The 20,454-nt window shown below is 42.3% G+C and overlaps 1 protein-coding gene across 1 annotated transcript in view; it reads right to left on the bottom strand.

The window, feature by feature from the left end:
* LOC128710392 (uncharacterized) overlaps positions 1-20,454 on the bottom strand; it is a 49,366-nt gene that overhangs the window by 14,871 nt on the left and 14,041 nt on the right. The window contains exons 4-5 of the mRNA XM_053805449.1: positions 7,493-7,813; positions 575-922 (exon numbers count right to left, since the gene is read on the bottom strand). Coding sequence (XP_053661424.1) covers positions 575-922; positions 7,493-7,813 — 669 coding nt within the window. The remainder of the gene's footprint in view (positions 1-574; positions 923-7,492; positions 7,814-20,454) is intronic.

Consider the following 20,454-nt stretch of genomic DNA (forward strand, 5'->3'; position numbering starts at 1 on the left):
CGACGGAAAACCGGGCATGGGGAACATGCCACAAGGGGACGGATGCCAGTTGGGCCGGCTTAGTATCGAACCGGAATGTCGCTGCACTTTGCACAGTTTGGTGGTGGCAGGACAATGACAAGAAACGATGTTGCCGTAGGCGACCCCACGGGGGTAGAGCAAACCGAGAACTGACTTAATTAGGAAGAAAATGGTACAGTGTTAATTAAGGACACACTGTTATTTCTGCTGCCCGGTGGGGGCGCCTTTATCGGTAGAGTTTCACGGACAATTCATTGCGAAGCATCTTCCGAAAGTTATCATGCCAACAACACTTCCTTATACAGTGAAAAACTTCCGATTTGTTATTTGCATGCATGGCGGAAAAATCAATAATGCACTTTCCTTTTCTTTTTTTACTTCATCTCGCGATCTGCAGTGCAGAAACATTTAGCGACCAACACCCATTTATCCGCTCATCCTCAACCAATGCCGTATCGACGGTTAACACCAACATCAAGCGAAAGCGAAATTTTCCAAACAATCCGTTGCCTTTACCAAATAACACACATTCTTCCCACCGGTTCGGACGTACCTGACGATCGGAATGTACTGCTGCCTACGCCATCACCCGGTCCAACAGTGCCGCCGGCCGCGGAAGTGTTTGACGGACCCTTCGTCGCAGGATTGGAACAAAGCAAAGGTGAACCGTGATGCTGTTGATATGTTGGTAACTGCGGAGGCAAATTCTGCAGCTGTTGCGAAACAGCCGATGGATGATCGGCCGGGACGCTTCCGCCGAAGGTTAGCTGCTGTTGCTGCGGATGTGAACCGTTCGGGGGTGATGGATTCACGCCGCCCGGTTGATTGCAAACGGTACGGGATGCAGTTTGCTGTTGTTGCTGGTGCTGTTGTACGTTTTTCAGATTCGCTTGGAGAAATTCTGCAACGGAAAGGTGGGAAAAAAAACCATGCATGTTATGTGTATGTTGTTGATTATTATTACAGTACAAAAGTTCACCTCCGGAATGTTTTTCCGGAATGAATGTAAAGTGAAGAAACATGTTTGCGAACTGATGGAATTGGTTACAACACTACTTTTAAGCAAAGATTGTAGAAAACACCATGCTGCAAAGTTCGTTCACAAACGCCATTTACTTTTCGCTGACAGATCATGCAAAACACGCCATCTGTGTGTTAACGCAAGAACTAGGCATGATTTAATCTGACAGTTGCGACAGTTCAACATGAAGATCTAGTATTGCGTCTCAAAAATCATTTGAGAAGAGTCATTAAAAATCATTTTTCTTGTCTTAAAATATTCTACAATCCTCATAAAAATAAATTAAATATAGTGCCCTATATTGTTATATCTTGTTTTTCCATAAACTTTTAAAGTTACAATACCCAAATGAATCAAAGCGTTTTGGTGATACAAAAAAAAAAATTATCAAAAAAATTACAGTAACAAAATAAACTGTCCACTTCAAATTTTCAGGGGAAATTATATTGTTTTAACAAATCAATTTTTTTAAATAAACTAATACGTCTCCCAATGACCTTAAGGACCTGTTTCAAGCATTTGAGCATGCTGTCCACCAGGTTCCACATAAACTGTGGACCAAATTCTTCCCAAGCGTTCTCCGTGGCGTCAAATAATTGTACATATTCCTTAGATTAGAGTTGTCAACCATGGTATTAAGGAGGCCCACAAATTCACAAATGGGTTAGATGTGCGAGCTTTGTCTCCAGCTGCTAAATTCATCTAGATCATAAGAAATCTTTGGTCTTTTGAAAAGTATACAAGGAACGTTGTCATGTTCAAATACTAACTTGTCCTCAAGGCTGTTCAGGAAACCTCTAGGGTTTCTGGCAGTATATTAAGGTAGTAATCTGCTATCATTATTCAACCGATTTTCATAAGGCTTGCAACTCCTTTTTCATAAAAAAAAATCTTCACCAAACTATATTTTTTCTTTCTCTTTGCTTCAGTGTGCTTTTATGTATGTGGTGCGCCTGAAGTTCATCATACGATCTGTACCAAACATCAATCCTCCATTTTCAATTTCGAAATAACACCCCAATTGCAACACTTTATGGAATTATCAGAATGCTCCTAAGTAAGTTTATGGCAATTGGACTTTTTCACTTCACGGAATACTGTTTCTCTTGTGGCATGTGCTACGAGATGGGGTACAATATTTCGATCGAATATGAAAATATAACGCTTTCAAGCGTTGAGATGCAATATTTCGTTACTACAACATAAAATGACTATGAGAAAACAAGATATAATAAAATATTGCACAGTATTCCTCTAATGTGATCAACACAATTGAGGTAAAATTGAAAAAATAGGAGGCAGGCACTATGTTTCCATCACCACTAGAGCTGTCAGATTACATCCTAACAGTATGAACTTCTGAATAGAAGCAAGATTCTTTAAGCATTCATGATTTTTTTTTTGGGATCATGAATCTTCGCCTTGAAAATTCACTTTGATTAATGCAACTGAATCAGCTTTATCCAGAAAGATCATCAAAGCTAATGACTCTTTGAAAGAAAGCATGTTGGAAGCGATAGAAAAAATTAACAATTACAGTCCCGATTAGATATCAAAGGGGAATCTAGAGTTCCTTTTTTTCTCGCTGTACCTTTCGGTTGGATGATAAAAATGTTGTCTTTTAATGAAAAATTGCAAACATTCGGCCAAGTCAAATCAATAGAACGCTTTCGTGCTCATTCTGGTTCGGTAATTATCACGGTATCAGTGTTAGTGGGATAATCGAAGCGAACGGACCACACACATTTCGGATGGGATAGCGTTCGTCATGGTTTTTTATTGGTAAACGGTAACGGTTTCACCTATCCTGCCAGTGTTTTTTTCTACTCGCCTTTTCGACAAGATTTCAAAGAGTTCAGAATATCGGTGTGTACATACAGTTGCTTGCCTAAACAAACTAAAACTGATCCCTCTAATATGTTGAGGAATCTGAGACTAAGGGGCGGATTTTGGACAAGCACCGTAGATAGCGGAGGATTTTCCCGGCAAGAAAACACACAGCTGTCTCATTTCAGCAGTACCTTCGGCATTTTGTTTTCTTTTTCTCAAACCTCGCCCTGTCTGCCGGTTCCGTTAGGGAAAAACCATAAAACAACACGTTTGATAACCGACGCTTTGTTTTGCTCGGTTATGCTCCCACCTCCCCGGGTTGAGTTTGAGAACGGTCAGCGAAGGTTTTGTGACTTGGTTTTGAGTTGGGGATATTTGCCTTTTTTCTCGACGTATTTACTTCCACTCGCTTGCATTTAAAACGAAGCAAAAAAAAAGTACTCAAGAAGGGCTGTTCGCGGAAAAATAAGAAACAATAATACACGAGCTGTCCGGTTTTTTTTTAAGGTAGCGGGACGGTAAGCCGGATGCGTGGTTTCATAAAAGCAGTTGTTAACTGGTTAAATTGGGCATCGAGAGTTCATATTTTAACCTTTGGATGTTTTACACCCTGGCTGGGTTCAGATTTCCGCTGACGGACGTTGCGTAACGAACGGACAAGGGTAAGAGAAAAATATGACCCGATAAATGAGGTGATAACAAACAACAACAATAATTCGGAAAGATTAGTGGAAAAAAAAAACAATGTGGAAGGAAAGTGATAACAATACTGCGATGAGAGAGAGAATAAAAGGACCGGGTAAACATAAACAACAACCCTTATCCCGGACACATCAGCTCAAGGCACCGGAAGAATTTATACGGCAGCTTCAACGCGAAGACCAGCGCTGGCCAAAACGCGCCGAAGCCACGCGAACAGCGACTAGACGTACCTCCAGGAAGCGATGGAGAACACGTCCAAAGCAAAGTAGACGTTAAAAATGGCAGTATCTATCCATCGATCGGAGTGGGGTGATGTCTTCGGTCGGTAAAAGGTTTCAGGTTTGGTTCTTCTTCGATGGTTAGTTTCGTTTTGGTTCACTTTCTAGCGGGCGCCCGATGGCGTGATAATGTCAATGGGGCATTATAATTAGACAACCCCTATAATTATAATTACCATTCCGGTCGTTTAACTAATACTTACAGCAATGAAGCTCCGGGTATCGTTGTGCGAAATGGGTAGACATTGTTGTTTTTTTGTTGGTGTTCGTTTCCAACGCCATTTCTTTTGTTCTCTATTACAGTTCGTAGAATACAGAACTGGAGATGCCCGATGAAATGGCCTGCCGCCCAACAAAGCACCACCACTATCGGTATCGAATTCAATATGCATCAATTATTCTATCGTCGGATGGCACTGGATGGAACACGACCGTGAACCGTGTAGCGGTGCAATCATTCTAGCTGTCGAAAGGACGTCTACCTACCAATATGTCGTGATGGTGATAGCTGGACCGTGAAACAACTTTCTCCAGCCGCTAGAGCTTTCAAGCCGAAGGGTCGGCGAGCCGATCATCCGAGATGGTCTTTAATGAAGCGTGTAATAAATTTGTCTTAGCAGTGTTTCCCTTCCCCTGTAACACCTATTACCACTGGCTGTGATAATGTTCGCTGGCGGAAGTTCATTCGAGGCCCTTCGGAGGTATGGGACCAGTACATTGCGGGCGATGGAAGCGTAATTAGAATTCCAACACTGAGCATACACGCTGCTGAGCAGTGGTGGTGTATTTTTTTTATTTTCAAATTAATAACTATACTACAGGTTAGTGTACGAGAGGCATCCAGCCACATCGAAGCCGCTCACTCACGGACCGTCGCCGTTCGGAATCCTGTTCCAATGTTCCAACCAGAAGCATCCGCCATAGACATCAGCGTTAAATATTTGCTCACGGACGTACCGGAAGAGCCCTACCGGCCATACGCAAAGAGCACCCATTCGGAAGATAGATAGGGACCACCAACCAGGCAGTGTCTGGTCGTAATTCGAAGCGGAATACTCCCCGGCAAGCGAGCGCGGAGGTTTGAACCCCCTCCCAGCACCACCACCCTCCCAATCGACCCCCGAATGGCAAAAGACACGATTGTTTAACGAGACTTTGTTGTCTCAGTTGCCCGAGCGGGATTCATTAGGATCCAGAAGTGGTACCGCCCCGACCACCATCCTATATCACCATCACGTCCGCAAAGCACTGAGGTTGCGGTTAGGCTTTTTGGGAGGTTGAAGACGACTTTTGGAAAGCGACCAGCCATTGCTGGCGCAACGGTATGTATGTGTGTCTTGTCGTGTCGTCTATTTGCTACGCGAATCGCCTACGCCCTGCAACATCTTCATCGTGCTAAAGCGACCCTGTCACCGCTCGCGTTACCGGGTACTACCACCACCGGTAGTAGACGGAATAGAACAGACAAGACAAGACAAAAAATAACGATAACTGCCTCGGCAAAAGTTACCACCGCTTCAGCCAACCCTCACGCGCCCGAGATTGCAGTGAAGCCACCCTGGGTGAAGAACCTGCTTCAAACAGCATGACAGAGAGGCATTAAAAAAAGTGATTCTCCGAAACTCCTCCGCCGACCAAAATGCCGACGACGAACCTGGTGGAACCGCAGGGTATGTACACTGTACGCTTCTATCGCTTTGCTGATCTGATCCTCCGTTGGCCTAGATTGCGTTTGACGTTATTATTGCAGTGATTATTTCTAGCAGTTTATTAAATTAAGAACACATGAAAAGCAGCACCATAGTGGGTGGGGAGGTGACCTGTTCCAGTGGGTTCCGTACTATTGCAGCACTGTGCCTAGGCGCTGGAAATGGAGCAACGTGTTCCGTTGGCGTTTCCCTTTTTTTGTGTTGTTTTCATTCGGTTTTTTTTTTGTATTCCCCCTCCGATTTCGAGGAGGAGATTTCGAGGTCTCTGGTACCGGGGGCGTTGCGCATCATATTTTGTACATAAATTAAGAGCCTCCCGGTTTCAACGGTCGAAGTGCCCGTGCGACAAGGCCCACACACTCTCGACTGAAGATGGGGCAAAGCGACATGCAGCGGATATATGCTGCATGGACTCCAACCGTCCAGTCCCTTTGCAAGGGTTGGGTCGATTCATTTCCACCGGATCTCAACAACAGCTTGCGTTGGAAAGGGAAAGGGTAAAGTGTACCGAACGAGGTACCGCTTTGTGAAAGGGTACCGAGAGCCATCTAATGCCCATGTACATGACACTCCGTTCGGGATCGCTTGGTGCAGAGCAAACAAGGGGGAGTAAAAAATATACAAAATAAAATAAACTACACCACCATGGGTGTGGCTTCTTTCCTACGGGAAACGATTTATAGGACCTTACCCTGCTAGACGATTGGTGTTAAGTTACCCGGTTTGCTGTCAACCAGCCACCGGTCTCCATATATCAGTGCGTGTTGCGTATCATGCAGGGAGCAAGGGAGGGGGGGGGGCGTGTTGGATGCCAACGGGGCGAACATGTAGTCGCTATTTAGGATGCTGATGCTGAGTACTGCAAACAAAATGAACAGCTTAACGAGTCGGTAAAAGTTTCTCCAAACAAATACACGGACACGCAACCAAGGCGTAGTGATGCGACTGCTGAGCTCAGGACGGACCCAAAAAAAGAACAAAAAAAGGGAACGTTAACACATCCATTCAAGTGATGAGTTCTATGTGAGCAATTACAGAGCGTTTTGTTGGTTGGACATGGACCAGAGAGAGAAAAAAAGGGAAAAGCTTAAAGTCCGAATTTTCCGACCACAGTCCCCAAGCAAGGCGGAAGCGGAAGCGGACGGGAAAAACACTCAATAACCCCGGGAGGATCTCGGGGACTTTATCTGCTGATAAAGAGCGGTTCCAGTGCAACCGGGTACCGGGCAGAGAAATGTACCGCAAGATGACGGTAGAAAAGGAGGATAAAATTTAATTATAATGTGAAAATGTTTGTCGACTTGTTTCGACGGTTTCGATGGGGCGTGGGGTACCCACCCTGCTACCCGTCCCGTACAGCTCTAGCCGTGCGGTTGTGTTACGCACGTGTGATACGCTGACCTGTGCTGACGGGAGTGCCACTGCGGAGTAGTGCGAAAAATTAACATACACCCGCGTGCCATGTTTTCGACTCGGCTTGACGGGGGGGAGGGTTTGTTTTTTTTTTTGTGGGCATTGTTTTTTGCCGGTCCGCAACACGGGGACTGCCGTTGTCGATGTCAATTCCCAGTGCAACGGCGCTGGTAACATGCACGACATGCAAAACGGACACTGTCATACGTGCCCGGTGGTGTGAAGGGTATGATTTTTGCGGCCAGCGACAACCTTGAGTTTGTCAGTCCGGACGCAGCAGGGACGAAGCAATTCAATTACGGATAAATAATTTGTTTTAAAGTGATCGATAGAGAGTCAAATTGTTCCCACTGGATTTGTGAAGCTGTCGGTTGGACAGATAGAATGTCATGTTTAATAAGTGTTAGCAAAGTGGTGTTATTTGTGTTTGTCTCCTTTGCTACATGACAAACATAAACACGGTACGGCAGACACTGGAGATCGCAAATGGAGCGATGGGTTAGTCAGTAAGCGCTTACCGTTCTGCTTAACGATGGCCTCACAGTCCCGATCGATGGTGGACGCGTCCAGGTCGAGATGGTTCGGCAAACTGCCACAGAATTTGTTACGATCGTTTCGGCTAACGTAGATGACGTGATCTTGATGCTGCTGTTCGGGAGGTATCTGACCGGTACCGGGCAGGCAGGCCAAATCCGGTGGCGGTGGTTGCTTTTCGAGTCCCTCGCCATCAGCATTACTGCCAGCAGTATCCACCAGGAAGGTTTGATGATGGAACGTATCGCCGTTGTTGTTATTATGGTACTGATGAAAGTATTGGGTGGTGTCTGACTTAAGGTTATCTGTGACGTAAAAGAGAGTGAGAGTTTGGGATTTATTGGAATGTTTTTCATCTACAGCTAATAGAGAAAAGTATGGTTCTATTAAAAAATAGTAAATATAATAGTACTGTTAAAAAATGATGTCTAAATCTGCTCTGTGCATATTAATTGGATATTATCCCGTCCGAATTTATTAATATCCGAAATGACAATAGATGTGTAAAGAAAACAATGTTGTAATTGGCAAGACTAAACATGGTACTTGAATTAAACACGGGGAATTTATGTATTAAACTTTTTTGTAAAATAGAACTCTTCAAGTTCCACGCACCATCTCGACCACTCCACTCTACCATACCGTTCTTAAACCTTCCGTTTGTGCTTTTATTACCAACCCCCTAGCCTCATTATCCTGCGAAAGCGGCCAGTTCACTTTCTCATATCTTAGAAGCTACATTAGGAGTATTAGCAGCAGGAATGCTGATGAAAAAAATACCAATGCCCAAGCCTTCATCCAAAGAGCTAACTCAGATGTGTTTCACTTCATCATTTCTGCACAACACTTCAGTAATACACTTCGTGTCATGGTCATTATTCTGCGAGTTTTAGTTCGTTGTGGTTTTTTTTTGCCAGAAAAACCTGTTATATACTATATCAAGGCCTCGAGGCATGTTGAATATTAATATAGGACAATAATAAAGATTGTTGCATTGAGCCAATATTTTAATTCGACTTAATTTCACAATCGATAGGAGGATGTAACAAACTACTGTCTTCTGGTGTTGTTGGACTATAAGTCCCAAGTTCCCCCGTTCTCTTTTATTTTAATTATCCCTATTTGCCCTTCCTGTCGCCTACACTCCGAGCACATCGCAACAATGATGATAATAGGAAAGGAGTATCTGGAGGGTCCTCATGGATTAACATCCTTTTAGGTAAGATCAATGGCAAGAGTGAAAATTCTTCTTGATGCGAAGTTTAATCAGAAGTTCTCATTTCAGGTGAATAAGAGTCTTCAATTAAGGGTAATAATATGTGGGATTTATTTCTTTGTAAAATGCTCTTGCTTTACTATCCTTCTCGTGTTTAGCTCTTTTGTAACTCAATCCAAGATTACGTTTTTCGACGAGATAAGGCTGATATGCATAGTAGTTCTGCATCAAAATTCTGCTTCATTGGAAGGAAAATTGAACTGCAGAATTGAAATCCAGGCTTAGTCCAAGTCATGGAAGATGAGCTCCAGTTTAGTTGTCTTGAAGGTTGGGGGTTGATTTGAATCGAAATTTGGTCAAGCCTTTACCAAGTTGTAGAATATTCCAGAGAATCAAGATGTATGAAATATTTATGACTGAAGTACGAAGAGTGCGAGTGCAGAAAATAAATATTGTGAAATTTGCAGAAATGCAGATCATCTTGTAGCTATCCTAAAAAAAAAAAGAATGTTTGCCGGAAATTAAATCGTTCATTAATTTTGTTCACAAATAAATAAAAACAGCAATTCTTTCTCTCTCTCTTTTGCTCCCTTTATCACAAGGCAAAATTGTATCAATCATTGTACATCAACAAATATTTGCTATCTTGATCAGAAAAACTCAATCGCTGTTTTCGGTTCTCAAATAATCGTTTGCCGCATCGGATGGACCGCCTACCAACGTCCGGCGGACGAAATATTGAACATCGGTGGTAGAAATTGTTTCTCTCACCCCCTCCCCACACCCCCCTCCCCCCACCACCAGCTCCCTACTACCATTCCCGTTCCTCGATCGATCGGAAGCGTGGCGGGTCAAACTGCCCGGCCTCATACCCGCGGACGCCTTTGGGCTGATGTGCCGCTGCCGTCTGCAAACGGCATGTCTGTAATTCCAGTTAATATTCATAGCAGTATCAGTAGCCAGCTTATTTCCCCAGTGCTGTGCATAAAATTTTATTAGCTTTCGAAAGCGGAATCTGCCTCGGAAGTTGACGAACCATTCGATGGAGGGCACCCGGTGGAACGTGCAGCGCGTGAAGAAGTCAGCGACGAGAACAGATTTACCGAGCGTTTGGTGTGGAGCTGTTACTGCGTACTGTGCGGAACGTTCTGTAGCCGGGTTTCGGCCATAGGATATGAATGCACAATCTCGATTGGAAGATTAATGCCACAAGTAGCGTGCACAAGGCACTGCTCGCAACGGGGCGAGGTTTCGCATTCGAGGTAAGCACCATCAGTTAACCCTCATTTTGGTAGTACCGTGGGCCCCGTACATTAGGGCCAAACTCAATCCCTCCGGTTCGGATATTCGATGCCCGGGAATTTGCTCGAATGCAATAGCCAAACGAACGAAACACCTGGGTGGTGTGGGCGGATGAACCGTGGGGGCGGCAGCGGGGGGGTAGCAGTAATTGGGTAGGTGTGCTTTTAAATTATTCATTCGTTGAAGCATCGCCCCCCAGCCGAGATGCCCGGGATTTTCCGGCATTAGGCATCTTGCTGGCGGGCCGACATTAGACGGCACACGGACGAGGGATGGATGGCGTCCGACGGGGTATGCGTGTGAGATCGGCTGTACGGTTCACATGCTGCTTCCGGCTTTATCGGAATGTATCACCCGACCGTGAGCACACAGGTGCGTTACGTGGATCGGTTATCGGGCAGATTAGGCAGGCGAACCGTTAACGCGACTGGTGGAAAACGTACTCGGCACCGTTCGGTTATGTCTGGACTTTGTGGAGCACGAATCTTATGACTGCCTCTGTAGTCTAGCTGCTGCTTTTTCACGGTGGCATTAATAAACTCCTTCCTAAGGGCGAGTGAAAAGAAAAAAAAATGGATGGTCGTCCGAAGGTATAGGTCACTTTTCGAAGGGTTTTCCTTGAACCCATCCCGTCCGTCAACGATGCTACTCAATGTCCGGAATGTCCAACGCCCGTGCCCGGGATGTTGAAAACATTCGTTTAGCATACTTTTTTAAGGTTTACCCTCCCAGCGTCCCATCTTCCACGAAATGCATGCCCAACAGTGATTGGACAGCGGCCAGGACGACAGCAAAAATAACAACCGAAAAACCCCGAATTAAAATATTCAAGACACCTCCCGGTGCCTTCACGCTCCTGCTTTTTCCGAGCTGCGGTAGTGGTCGACTGGTGGCGTACGGCTAGGGTGGCTTTTACATGGATGATTTGCTATTGAAATTTACCTTCCGGCTTGGCGATTTTCCCTCCTGCCATTTGTTTCTTGTGCTGGCTGCCCGTGGCGAAAGCAAAAAGCACCGCACCGTCGCTACGCAAAATGGAATGCCCCGGGACGCTGGACGCTGGTCAGGGATATTTTATTTATGAGCGGCAAAACTTTTCCGACACAGTTTACATAATCGATCTCGTGAAAACTGACCCAAAGATGGTTCTCCGTATGGGTGTGTTTTGTTTGTCGGGCTTGGGTGCGGCCATCCCAAGGTTGTTCGGGGGGTTTTTGCATTATGATGCGCTCCCCGGTGGCCGGTACACAAAAGTGGGTTCCGAATCGGGCATTGGGCATTGAAGCGGAAAGGGCGAAACGGGGTTCGGGAAGGAATAGTTTGACCGGCTAGATGCTTTCGGTGAAATATATTGGATATTTTTCTTCGAGCGAAACTTTCCCATCGCAGAAAGGTTCAATTGAAGTTATCAATTCAGCAACTGAGATGAAGTGTTCGATGTTGGGAAAAAGGTTATTTGGATGGGAATTGACTGTAATATTCTACTGGGAGTTGCTACCTCACACAATCTACCCCAAGGTGATCTAAAATTGACATTACTTATTGTTGATGTTCTGTGTTTTCCGTATCTCAATGGTGCTCATTGTCGTGTAGAGAAATAGCCATTTCGTCAGTGGTCGGCAATGTGCTAATCTTTGTCAACTTTAATGTGACATTTCTATGAATCCGATGTTCCAATGTCGATGATTTTACTTAATGTCCTTTTGAAGGTTTTGATGACATTATACCAGTTGCCATCGATTATTCGAAGATTTCGTTGTGTGCCATACATGACTATACAAATAACGTGGCCTCAAAAATTATCTCACATTAATACTTGCAAATAGAATTCACGCACAGCAAAATCATAGACATATAACGACTTCAAAGATCTGAAATATCTAATAAACTAAGCTTTTAAAAAACAACTTAAAGTTAAAAATATATAAAAGGCTTGTGTCATCTCTAGTGACACCTTTAGCGACACTAGGCTCAATATCTTGAATGTCGATAAGGATGTCAATAGGAAGATGGAACGAGGTACCTCTACGTTCAAGAAACCGTCTTACAGGCAGTCTGGTTCTCGGACGATCGGACGAAGATTCTCGGACGAGTTTGATTTAATTTTTCAACATCTGGTTAGTTGGACTTCATATGATTCTGACATATTCCAGCGAAGATCGAACAGCAAAATGGGGATAACAAAATTCTGACTCCACTCAGTGGTGTAATATGCAGATATGAAAGACAACAAGTCACAAACAACTATGTTAGAGGTCAAAGGAGATCTACACATGATCAACCCCGATGCAAGGCTATCACAAGAATCTAGCGGAAAGGAAAACATAAGACCGGCTGGTGCTCGTTCGACCTGTTCAACGCAATTCGGAAGTATCTCAGTAAACTTCGTCTTTAAACATACTACAACGTAGAGGTAATGCCATACGAACTAAAAATCATGCTCTATACCTCCGATAGTTGCCTGGTGCTCAGCGTTCAATGTGCAAACTACCTCGTAGATCTGGTAGCTCCATCTGATAGATGACACGATCTGAAAGATGAAGGTTTCATGGTCATGAGGAATCATGATCACAAACGAATACGACATATCGAACACAATTTCCGATAAAATTTCCAATAAGATTTCTGACCACAAAAATGGTCTTTGTCATTTAAGTGATGTGCTGAGATCTTTTCTTCGTGATTTGGTCAGCATTTCTGTGTCAGACATTGATTCCTCACCTACTTCGGTAGTTGTTGCTCTTAAAAAGCTTAACCCATCAATCCAGGACTTGATGGAATTCTGGGTAATTGACTGAAAACAGTGTGGTGCTGTACTCTTCAATATCTCATTACGTATCCGTTGAAGTTGGAAACTACTGGATGACTCCTATGTGGAAAAAGCGGACAAATGTTGCACAGCTGTGCACTTCTGACAACCTGCTTGAGATGCTAGTGATATATGTCAATGTTATGTGTCAATGAGTTACTTTTCAGTTATTTTAAGGAAGGTATTAAGGGTTTTTAGGTAATTTAAGGTATATAAGGAATTTGAAGATATTTGCCTCTTTACGTCTAAAACTTTGTCGACCACTGGGCTCACCACATTCGGCATTAATCAAACAATGTCAGGGCAACATTTCGGTTTTAAACGACCAGACAGCCATGAAACAACGAAAAGGGTTTTTAAATCTTTGTTGCCTTTGTTGAGGTAGATATAAAAAATCACCTTAAAGTAAGCAAATGAACAGAATGAAACGGTGTAATTATTCATCTATCAATGACTAGCTGGAACAATTAGCTATACCACAACTACCGCATTCTTCGTCATCCTTTTTCCGTCAGTTATTCTCCATAATTTTTATTACACTCAATGCATTAGAGTAGTTTGCTCAATAAGCTATTGTATTGCACTACAACTTCCTATTGTATTTTCCACTTTCTACTAAAGTTGCAATGGTAGCAGGATGTGGCAACCCGACCAATTAACGGAATCATTTAAGTTCCATCCCGGAGTCGATATCGATCCGTTCGGTGCCGGATCTGCAACACGCGACCACTAACGGATCCGGTGCGTTCCAATCGGGAGGATATGCGTGCTGTACAGAAGACACAGTGGACTGGGTATTACATGCCCGGCTATTACACCAGAGTACGATGCATTCCAAAGTCATCCGGAAATTGAACAACCCTGTTTTCGTCCTTCCGATCCTATTTCGTTCTTCCCATCGCAACCGTTCAGTCTTTAATCGCTTCGTGTGGGAAAAAAAATCTACTCTTGTTGCCTTTTTTCCCGCGATTTTACCCACCATCAGATCTGGCGTATTTTTCCGCTTTCCCACGGGATACCGTAAGGGGAAAAAACAGCTAAAGAAGAAAGAAAAAATGCAAACAAGCTTGCCCATCGGTCGAGCGGTGTATACCGTCGGTGGGATTAGCATGTACTTTGCTGTTGGGAATTTCCTTGTTTTTTTCTGTTTTTTTCCTCTACGTTTTCCTCTCACACCCACACACGGATACAAATTTACTTACTCGTGGCAGTCTTCTGGCGGGAAAAGCACCCTTTACCCCGTCCCAAATGTTCCCGCCCATCTATGTTATTGCGCTGTTTTCAGGCCAAGCGAGCATTGGGCAAAGTTGCTGTAAATATGGCAACATCGGATTAAAGGCAGGTTACTTAAGAAAAGGGTGCGGCAGGTGGATAAAGGCAGGAAACACTGGAAGGAAACACGTCCAAACGTGTAATCCTCTTTTTTACCGTTGTCACACGCTTTTCCACGCTTTACAGGGCTGTGCAACTGGTAAAGTTTGGAGCCATTTCTGAAGTTTAGTCAAGCCAAGTTGAACTGGAATTTATTGCGTCAGATATGGAGTCCCGGTCGCCTCTTTGGTAGCAGCACCGGCTTCACGCGTAAGAACTAGTACCAAATCCTATCCGTATACGCAGAATTAACTTTGCAGCTACGAGTGTATAATGTTACAGAAAGTAGAAAATGACAGCTCTTATACCGCTGGAGGTTGTAATACCACTAAAGAAAAAGAAAAGGTGGAGTTCTTTAACACTTTTTGAGTCTTGTCCGGTATGAAATCGATTCTGTAAAGAGGCTGTGTAGAGCACTCGATACATCAGTCATTCCAGAAAGGTTTACAAATGTCAAATGAAATCATTACATAGAATCGATTTTTCCAACTTCTTCTACATAGTTCACTTCAACCTGTAAAAACAAATATCCAACAATGGTTTGACAGGATTACCATGCCCTCTTAAAACCCCTGTAATGTTGCAAAAAGTTGGGCATCGGTGGGGAGAGCAAATCCGGGAAAACAGTAACCAGTAACAGTCGGGGAAACATTATGGAGCCGATTTTCCTTTCGCGTTGATTTCTTTTCGCATAGCCTTTCTTGCCATGTGTATACAGTTTTTGGTATATTCCCATTAGTTTATTCGATAATTTTTCATCGGCTCATTTACATCAATAGGATTTTACATGGTCACAACCTTTCGCGTGTTTTTGTTCTTCTTTTGTTTCGTTTTATGCAAACAAAAACGAATGTCAAGTGCTTAGCGTTTAATCCATTCAATACGCTTATAGGGTTGTTTGAGTGTGTGTGTGTGTTTGTATGATCTTTTGAAAAAAAATTCACTTTGCGTGGATTGTTCAATTTTTGGGTTTTGTTTACGCTCACCGTAAATGTCGCTTTCCACGAAACACTTAGTGTTTCCCCAGTTTTCCTTGTGGCGGGCGATCGAACGCGGTTAAATGTCAACTTTTTAGAAAAGCAATGGTTTCCTGGAACCATGTCAGTAGGAAGTATTGAAATAAGCGCTCCGAATGCGGACGAGTTTCGTGATTTTTCCCCCAATTTTCTCACAACCCTACGATTTCGAGTTCACTTTTCCGCGGACGTTTCATTCCAGGAACACTTTCATTAGTTCATTGGGTTGTTTCTTGCTTGCCGGGGTACATTTATAGATGATAGGACCCCTACAACACATCAAACTAGCTCAACAGGCCATTCGTTTTAGGAATACGAACGGTAGCAAGCAATCGGTTTCTCCTTGAGAGTTATTTTATTCGAACGATACAGGTAGCTAAAAATTGTTCATTTTCGCCATCAAACGATTCAGAGGACGCCGCAACGACGAGAATGACAGAAGACTGTCCCAGGACAAAACGGGAATCGACGGCAAATCGAAATATGTCGACTTATTTTTGTTCGAGCAGCATCACCATCCCCACGGTGCACGAAATCGCGGATCGGGGTACACAATTCAAGCCCACCACAGCCATCCCATCCGGAAAACCCCATACCACTGGCGGGAACTGCCCCATCAGATTCATTCAATTCCCCCCCAGCTCAGCTGCGGAAGCGTTCGAAACCGCCCAGACCGACAGCAGTTGGTTGGTGCTTCCAAAGCTGCCGCTCAAGCACGAGCTGGCTTTTCCGTAAATGATCGTAAATGAATGTAAATTCAATTACACGAACTTGCCTCGGTGTACTTCAGATCCCGGTAAGACACGGTACGATGGTTCATGTTTTGCCCCTTTTGCCGTGGCACGTTACTGAGCTGATTTTCCCGTCCCAGGACTGGAAGGATCTCGGGAGCGCCACGGCAAAAATGGATCGTAGAGTGAACGGTTCGTGTGTGAAGCGGGGTGTGGGGAGGTTCTTTTGTTTGGTTCCGGTTCGTCTTGCATCTCGAGACACAACAAGCCGTACAAGGGTGAATCTGTCTGGCTGCATTAACGAGACATCGAAACCCGTGTTTTGCTGCTTCCTGTCGGTACCGTTGCTTGCATATCAAATGGACGAAGCGATTTCGTTTTGCCTGCCTTTCTTGCCCGGTCAATTCTATGTTTTATTTATTCATTTACAGCGCTTCGATGTGGCTTCATTTGGGTTTTCTTTTTTTTTTATTTTTCGTCGAAAAGACGAAAGAAATCAGTGACGAGATGAGAGGTTTTGCTTTGTGCTAGGAGGTCCTTGAAGACTTTTTTTGTTATTTTCAATCACTTCTGGAGAGCTCCGACAGATGATTATAAGCAAAAAAACTGCGATGGAGAAAATTGTCATAAGATGTGATAAATGTGATCAGGAGAAAATTCTCTCAAATACGATACAAGCGTTAAGGTGATTTTCCGTTCTGTAATACCTGCTGGGATGCCGTTTGTTGTTCATCTGGTATTTATAGCTATGCTTCATTTGCATGGTTGATTTGATTGAAAGAGAAAATTGTACGCTAAAAATAACAGCTGACCGTGAGAACGATAACAGATCAATGCAAAGTACGGAAATGAATCACTTAATAGCGGAATGCTTAGCAAAGTTGAATTGCATCTAAGAATAGAGCACTCACAGCAGCTATAAAGAAGCGATGGTATGCCTGCGAGATGATACTTTTTAATTATCTATAACTAGACACAGGGTTACTCGCTTCACAGACAATACGATCTCGCTTTGCTTAAAAATTTGAATTTTTCTGTCGCAAAACTGCTATACCTAAACAATAAGCGCAATTCATTTTATCATGAAGATATGACATTAAATGACACAGCTTCAAGACATCCCATTATAAAAACGAAACGCTCAAAAAATGTAACGATCCGCATACAGGTAAGGCATGAAGGAATTGCTAAAATGAGAACAACCCCAAAAACGGACAACCTAAAAGCCACTACTTACGAAGTACAGTACGATGATGAAACACAGAAAAGTAAATAAGCAAAACAAGACCAAAACTTTTAAAATAACAAGGATACGACTATAACCAAAGTGGGCGAGCGAGGGCAACTCTCTAAAACACAGGCAAGCACGCTAGCGGGTAAAAACAAAAGACAACAAGAAAAAGCAATGGGGTGACCTGTAGCACATACAACATGCGTTCAACAGTAGGGAACTCACACAAACTAGATCGTCCAATAAGGGTCGAATTCTCTAAAAAAAATATTCGTCTGGATACTGAGTAAAGTAAAACAACCCAAATCCGACAAATATTTATTCAGTTGCAAATATCGAAACAAATGTTAGCGACTAGAAATTCGAAAGCAAGAACAATATTATACCTAACAACCTAGGTATTATGTAAAATCTAGTAAACCAACAATAGATTCTCCTTTTTCTTTATCGACACAAACATCACAGGAGGTCTAGCCCTGCCATTTCTGGCTTTCCTTGATCTTATTTATCTGTAGCAGAATAGTCAGTCCTGCGTACGATTGATTAGTCAATATGGGATTTTGTACCTCTCCTGTCGTTTGAAGACCGGAGCCGCTACCAATACACCATCGGGCCGACCCAAACCAACAATAGATACTGTATATACCCATAATGTTTAAACCCAGGTTGATTGCGCTGCTGGGTTTCCAGCGAGTGTCCAGTGTGTTCCTTTTCCAAGAGTATCGAGAGTCCCCCTGCCTCAGTGCCAACGATCTAGAAAGGATCTTTACTACTCTACAGAGTATTACCAATAAGGTGGACCCGGTGTAAAGTTTCATCGTAACAAGTGACAGTTAAGTTAAAGCCACCAAAAACTCCAAAATCTAAAAAAAATAATGAGTTTCAACTCAAAAGAATCAGGAATCCTTTTCCCTCATTTTCCCCTTTTAATCGAAAACTAAACCCAAAATTACCCAAAAATTTACTCGGCTAGACGCTACCCGATCCGTAGGCTGTTAGTAACATTGCACCTTTTTTGCGGCGGCTCATCTTTCAAGGTCCTATCATCTAGTTCACCATTAGATGTAATTAAGGGAATTGCAAGGCATCGTAGAACTGATTCAGTTCAATTGATTCGCGCCAATTGCTCGTTGACCTACACTTTATTGACCTACCTTTATTAACATCGGTCTCTCTGGAGTTTATAATCAGAAACCACACCGCCCTGGCAATGGTTTCATCATCGTATAATAACAGTCGCGAAATTAATTCTTAGTGAGTTATATTCCTTTGAAAACTGCAAGCATGCCATCTTAGCACAAGCACATGTCTTGGGAGCCAACAAATATGATAACACCAACACAATATAATAATCATATGTAATAATATAATATAATATAATTTTATATAATATACAATAATATAATAATAATAATAATAACCAAAAATCAATAACCTACACTTAGACCTACACTAACCTACCTACACCAAGAAACACTTGAAATGGTAGAGATTTTAGTATCCATGACCGTTATAGCAAATCTAATATGAACTGATAATAGAAATCGTTAATGAAATTTATAATCCGCAGACCATTGACACAGGAGCAGCAGTATCCGTAATGGAAACTAGTGTATTAATTCCTAACTGCGACCAAAAATAGTAATAAAATCTATATAAGCTCACATAACTATTGACCCTTAATCCATTAACATTGATAAACTGCTACGTAAATATTTGTTAATTCACATCGTTGACTACATCAATTGGATGACATACATCTAAATTTGTATTTGTCAGTAGTTTCAACCGATCTTTTCCAAAAATTGGAGCCAGAATTAATTTGAGGAAATGGATAATGAAATGAGAAATATATTTTTTAAAGAAAGATTTTAATTTTAGTTTACGTTTAGTTTTATAAGTTTATAAAATGTAAAGTTTTGATTCAAGTGCTTTTACAGGCATGAATCGCTAGTAAATCCACATTTTCAAAGAAATCCAAGTAATGCTCGCATTCGATTTCTAAAACAAATTGAACAGAATTTGATTTACCAGCAATTGTTCACGGTTATAATTTCGTAAGTAAGGTTTCGCGAAGCTTTTCGGATTCATAAATGATGAGTGATGAGGAAAAAATACTTCATCAGAAATAAACGAATTGCTTAACATATGCATACAAAAACGTAAAAACATTAACAAAAATTCGATAGTACAGCGAAGCAATAGTATAAGTCCTAATGAAAAAGTTAGATAATGGAAAACAAGTACCCACTTAACCACTGGATGCCAACTGTACCATTAAATATAGAAAAAATGAAGAATTAGAGAGGGGATAAAAGAGGTTAGGAAGGAAATTGTTAAGCAATAAATTAATGAGTTAGTTAATTACAGCATACCAACAGGTTTTTTGGACGAGAAGCAAATTTACATTACAATATAATCAAAACAAAAATAGAACCAGAAATCCAGGTAGAACAGAAAAATAGTTTGAAGTAACGACTAGAATTGTGAGTCAGTTGAAAGCGCAAAATAGAATACAAAAAAAACCTTAAACACAATCCTAGTGCTACTAAACTTAAAATCAGGCGTTCAAGTAAATATACTTGATCAACGGAAATGTGTAAAAATTCCAGTTCCAATGTTGTCCAGTCTACTACGATCGATTAAACGAAATTAACGAACAAGAATCAAACAGCGTAACACAATAAAATACATAACAGGAAAAAATTTTCAGAGGAATCACGTTACCGTTGACAGGGTCAAAAGTCCTTAAAAAAGTAGGTTACTCAATCAGCCCTCAAGAGATCTCGTCGTTGAATTCATTTCTCAATGATTGTAATATACGGATTACTGACTACAGACTGGTACAACGGATCATCTACAATAATCTATTAGTAAAGCTCTCTAATTTCGCAAACGTTGGAAAAATACGGGCTTCAATTGAATTTAGCAGTCCGAAATTACTCTTTGGAATTTAAACATAGCTTCCATTGCTAGTCCTTTGGATCTCCTTTGGACGTTTCGTGGAACTTAGGGTAGTATCATTGGTACAATACTCGTCACGCTGTTTGTAAACTATCTGTATTACGTGTTACCTATCACACACGAATTTTGCAGACAGAATTAAACTTTTTAAGGCAGTGCGAAAATACTCCGATCCTTATGAACTACAACAGCATCTAAACAGCTGGTTGAGTTAGTAGACGGTGTGAACCATAGTCATGATATTAGGGCTCATTCAATTATTACGTAACGCAAAAAGGAACAATTATCGACCCCTCCCTCTACTGT

The sequence above is a fragment of the Anopheles marshallii genome, chromosome X (assembly GCF_943734725.1).
Source record: "Anopheles marshallii chromosome X, idAnoMarsDA_429_01, whole genome shotgun sequence".
NCBI lineage: Eukaryota > Metazoa > Arthropoda > Insecta > Diptera > Culicidae > Anopheles > Anopheles marshallii.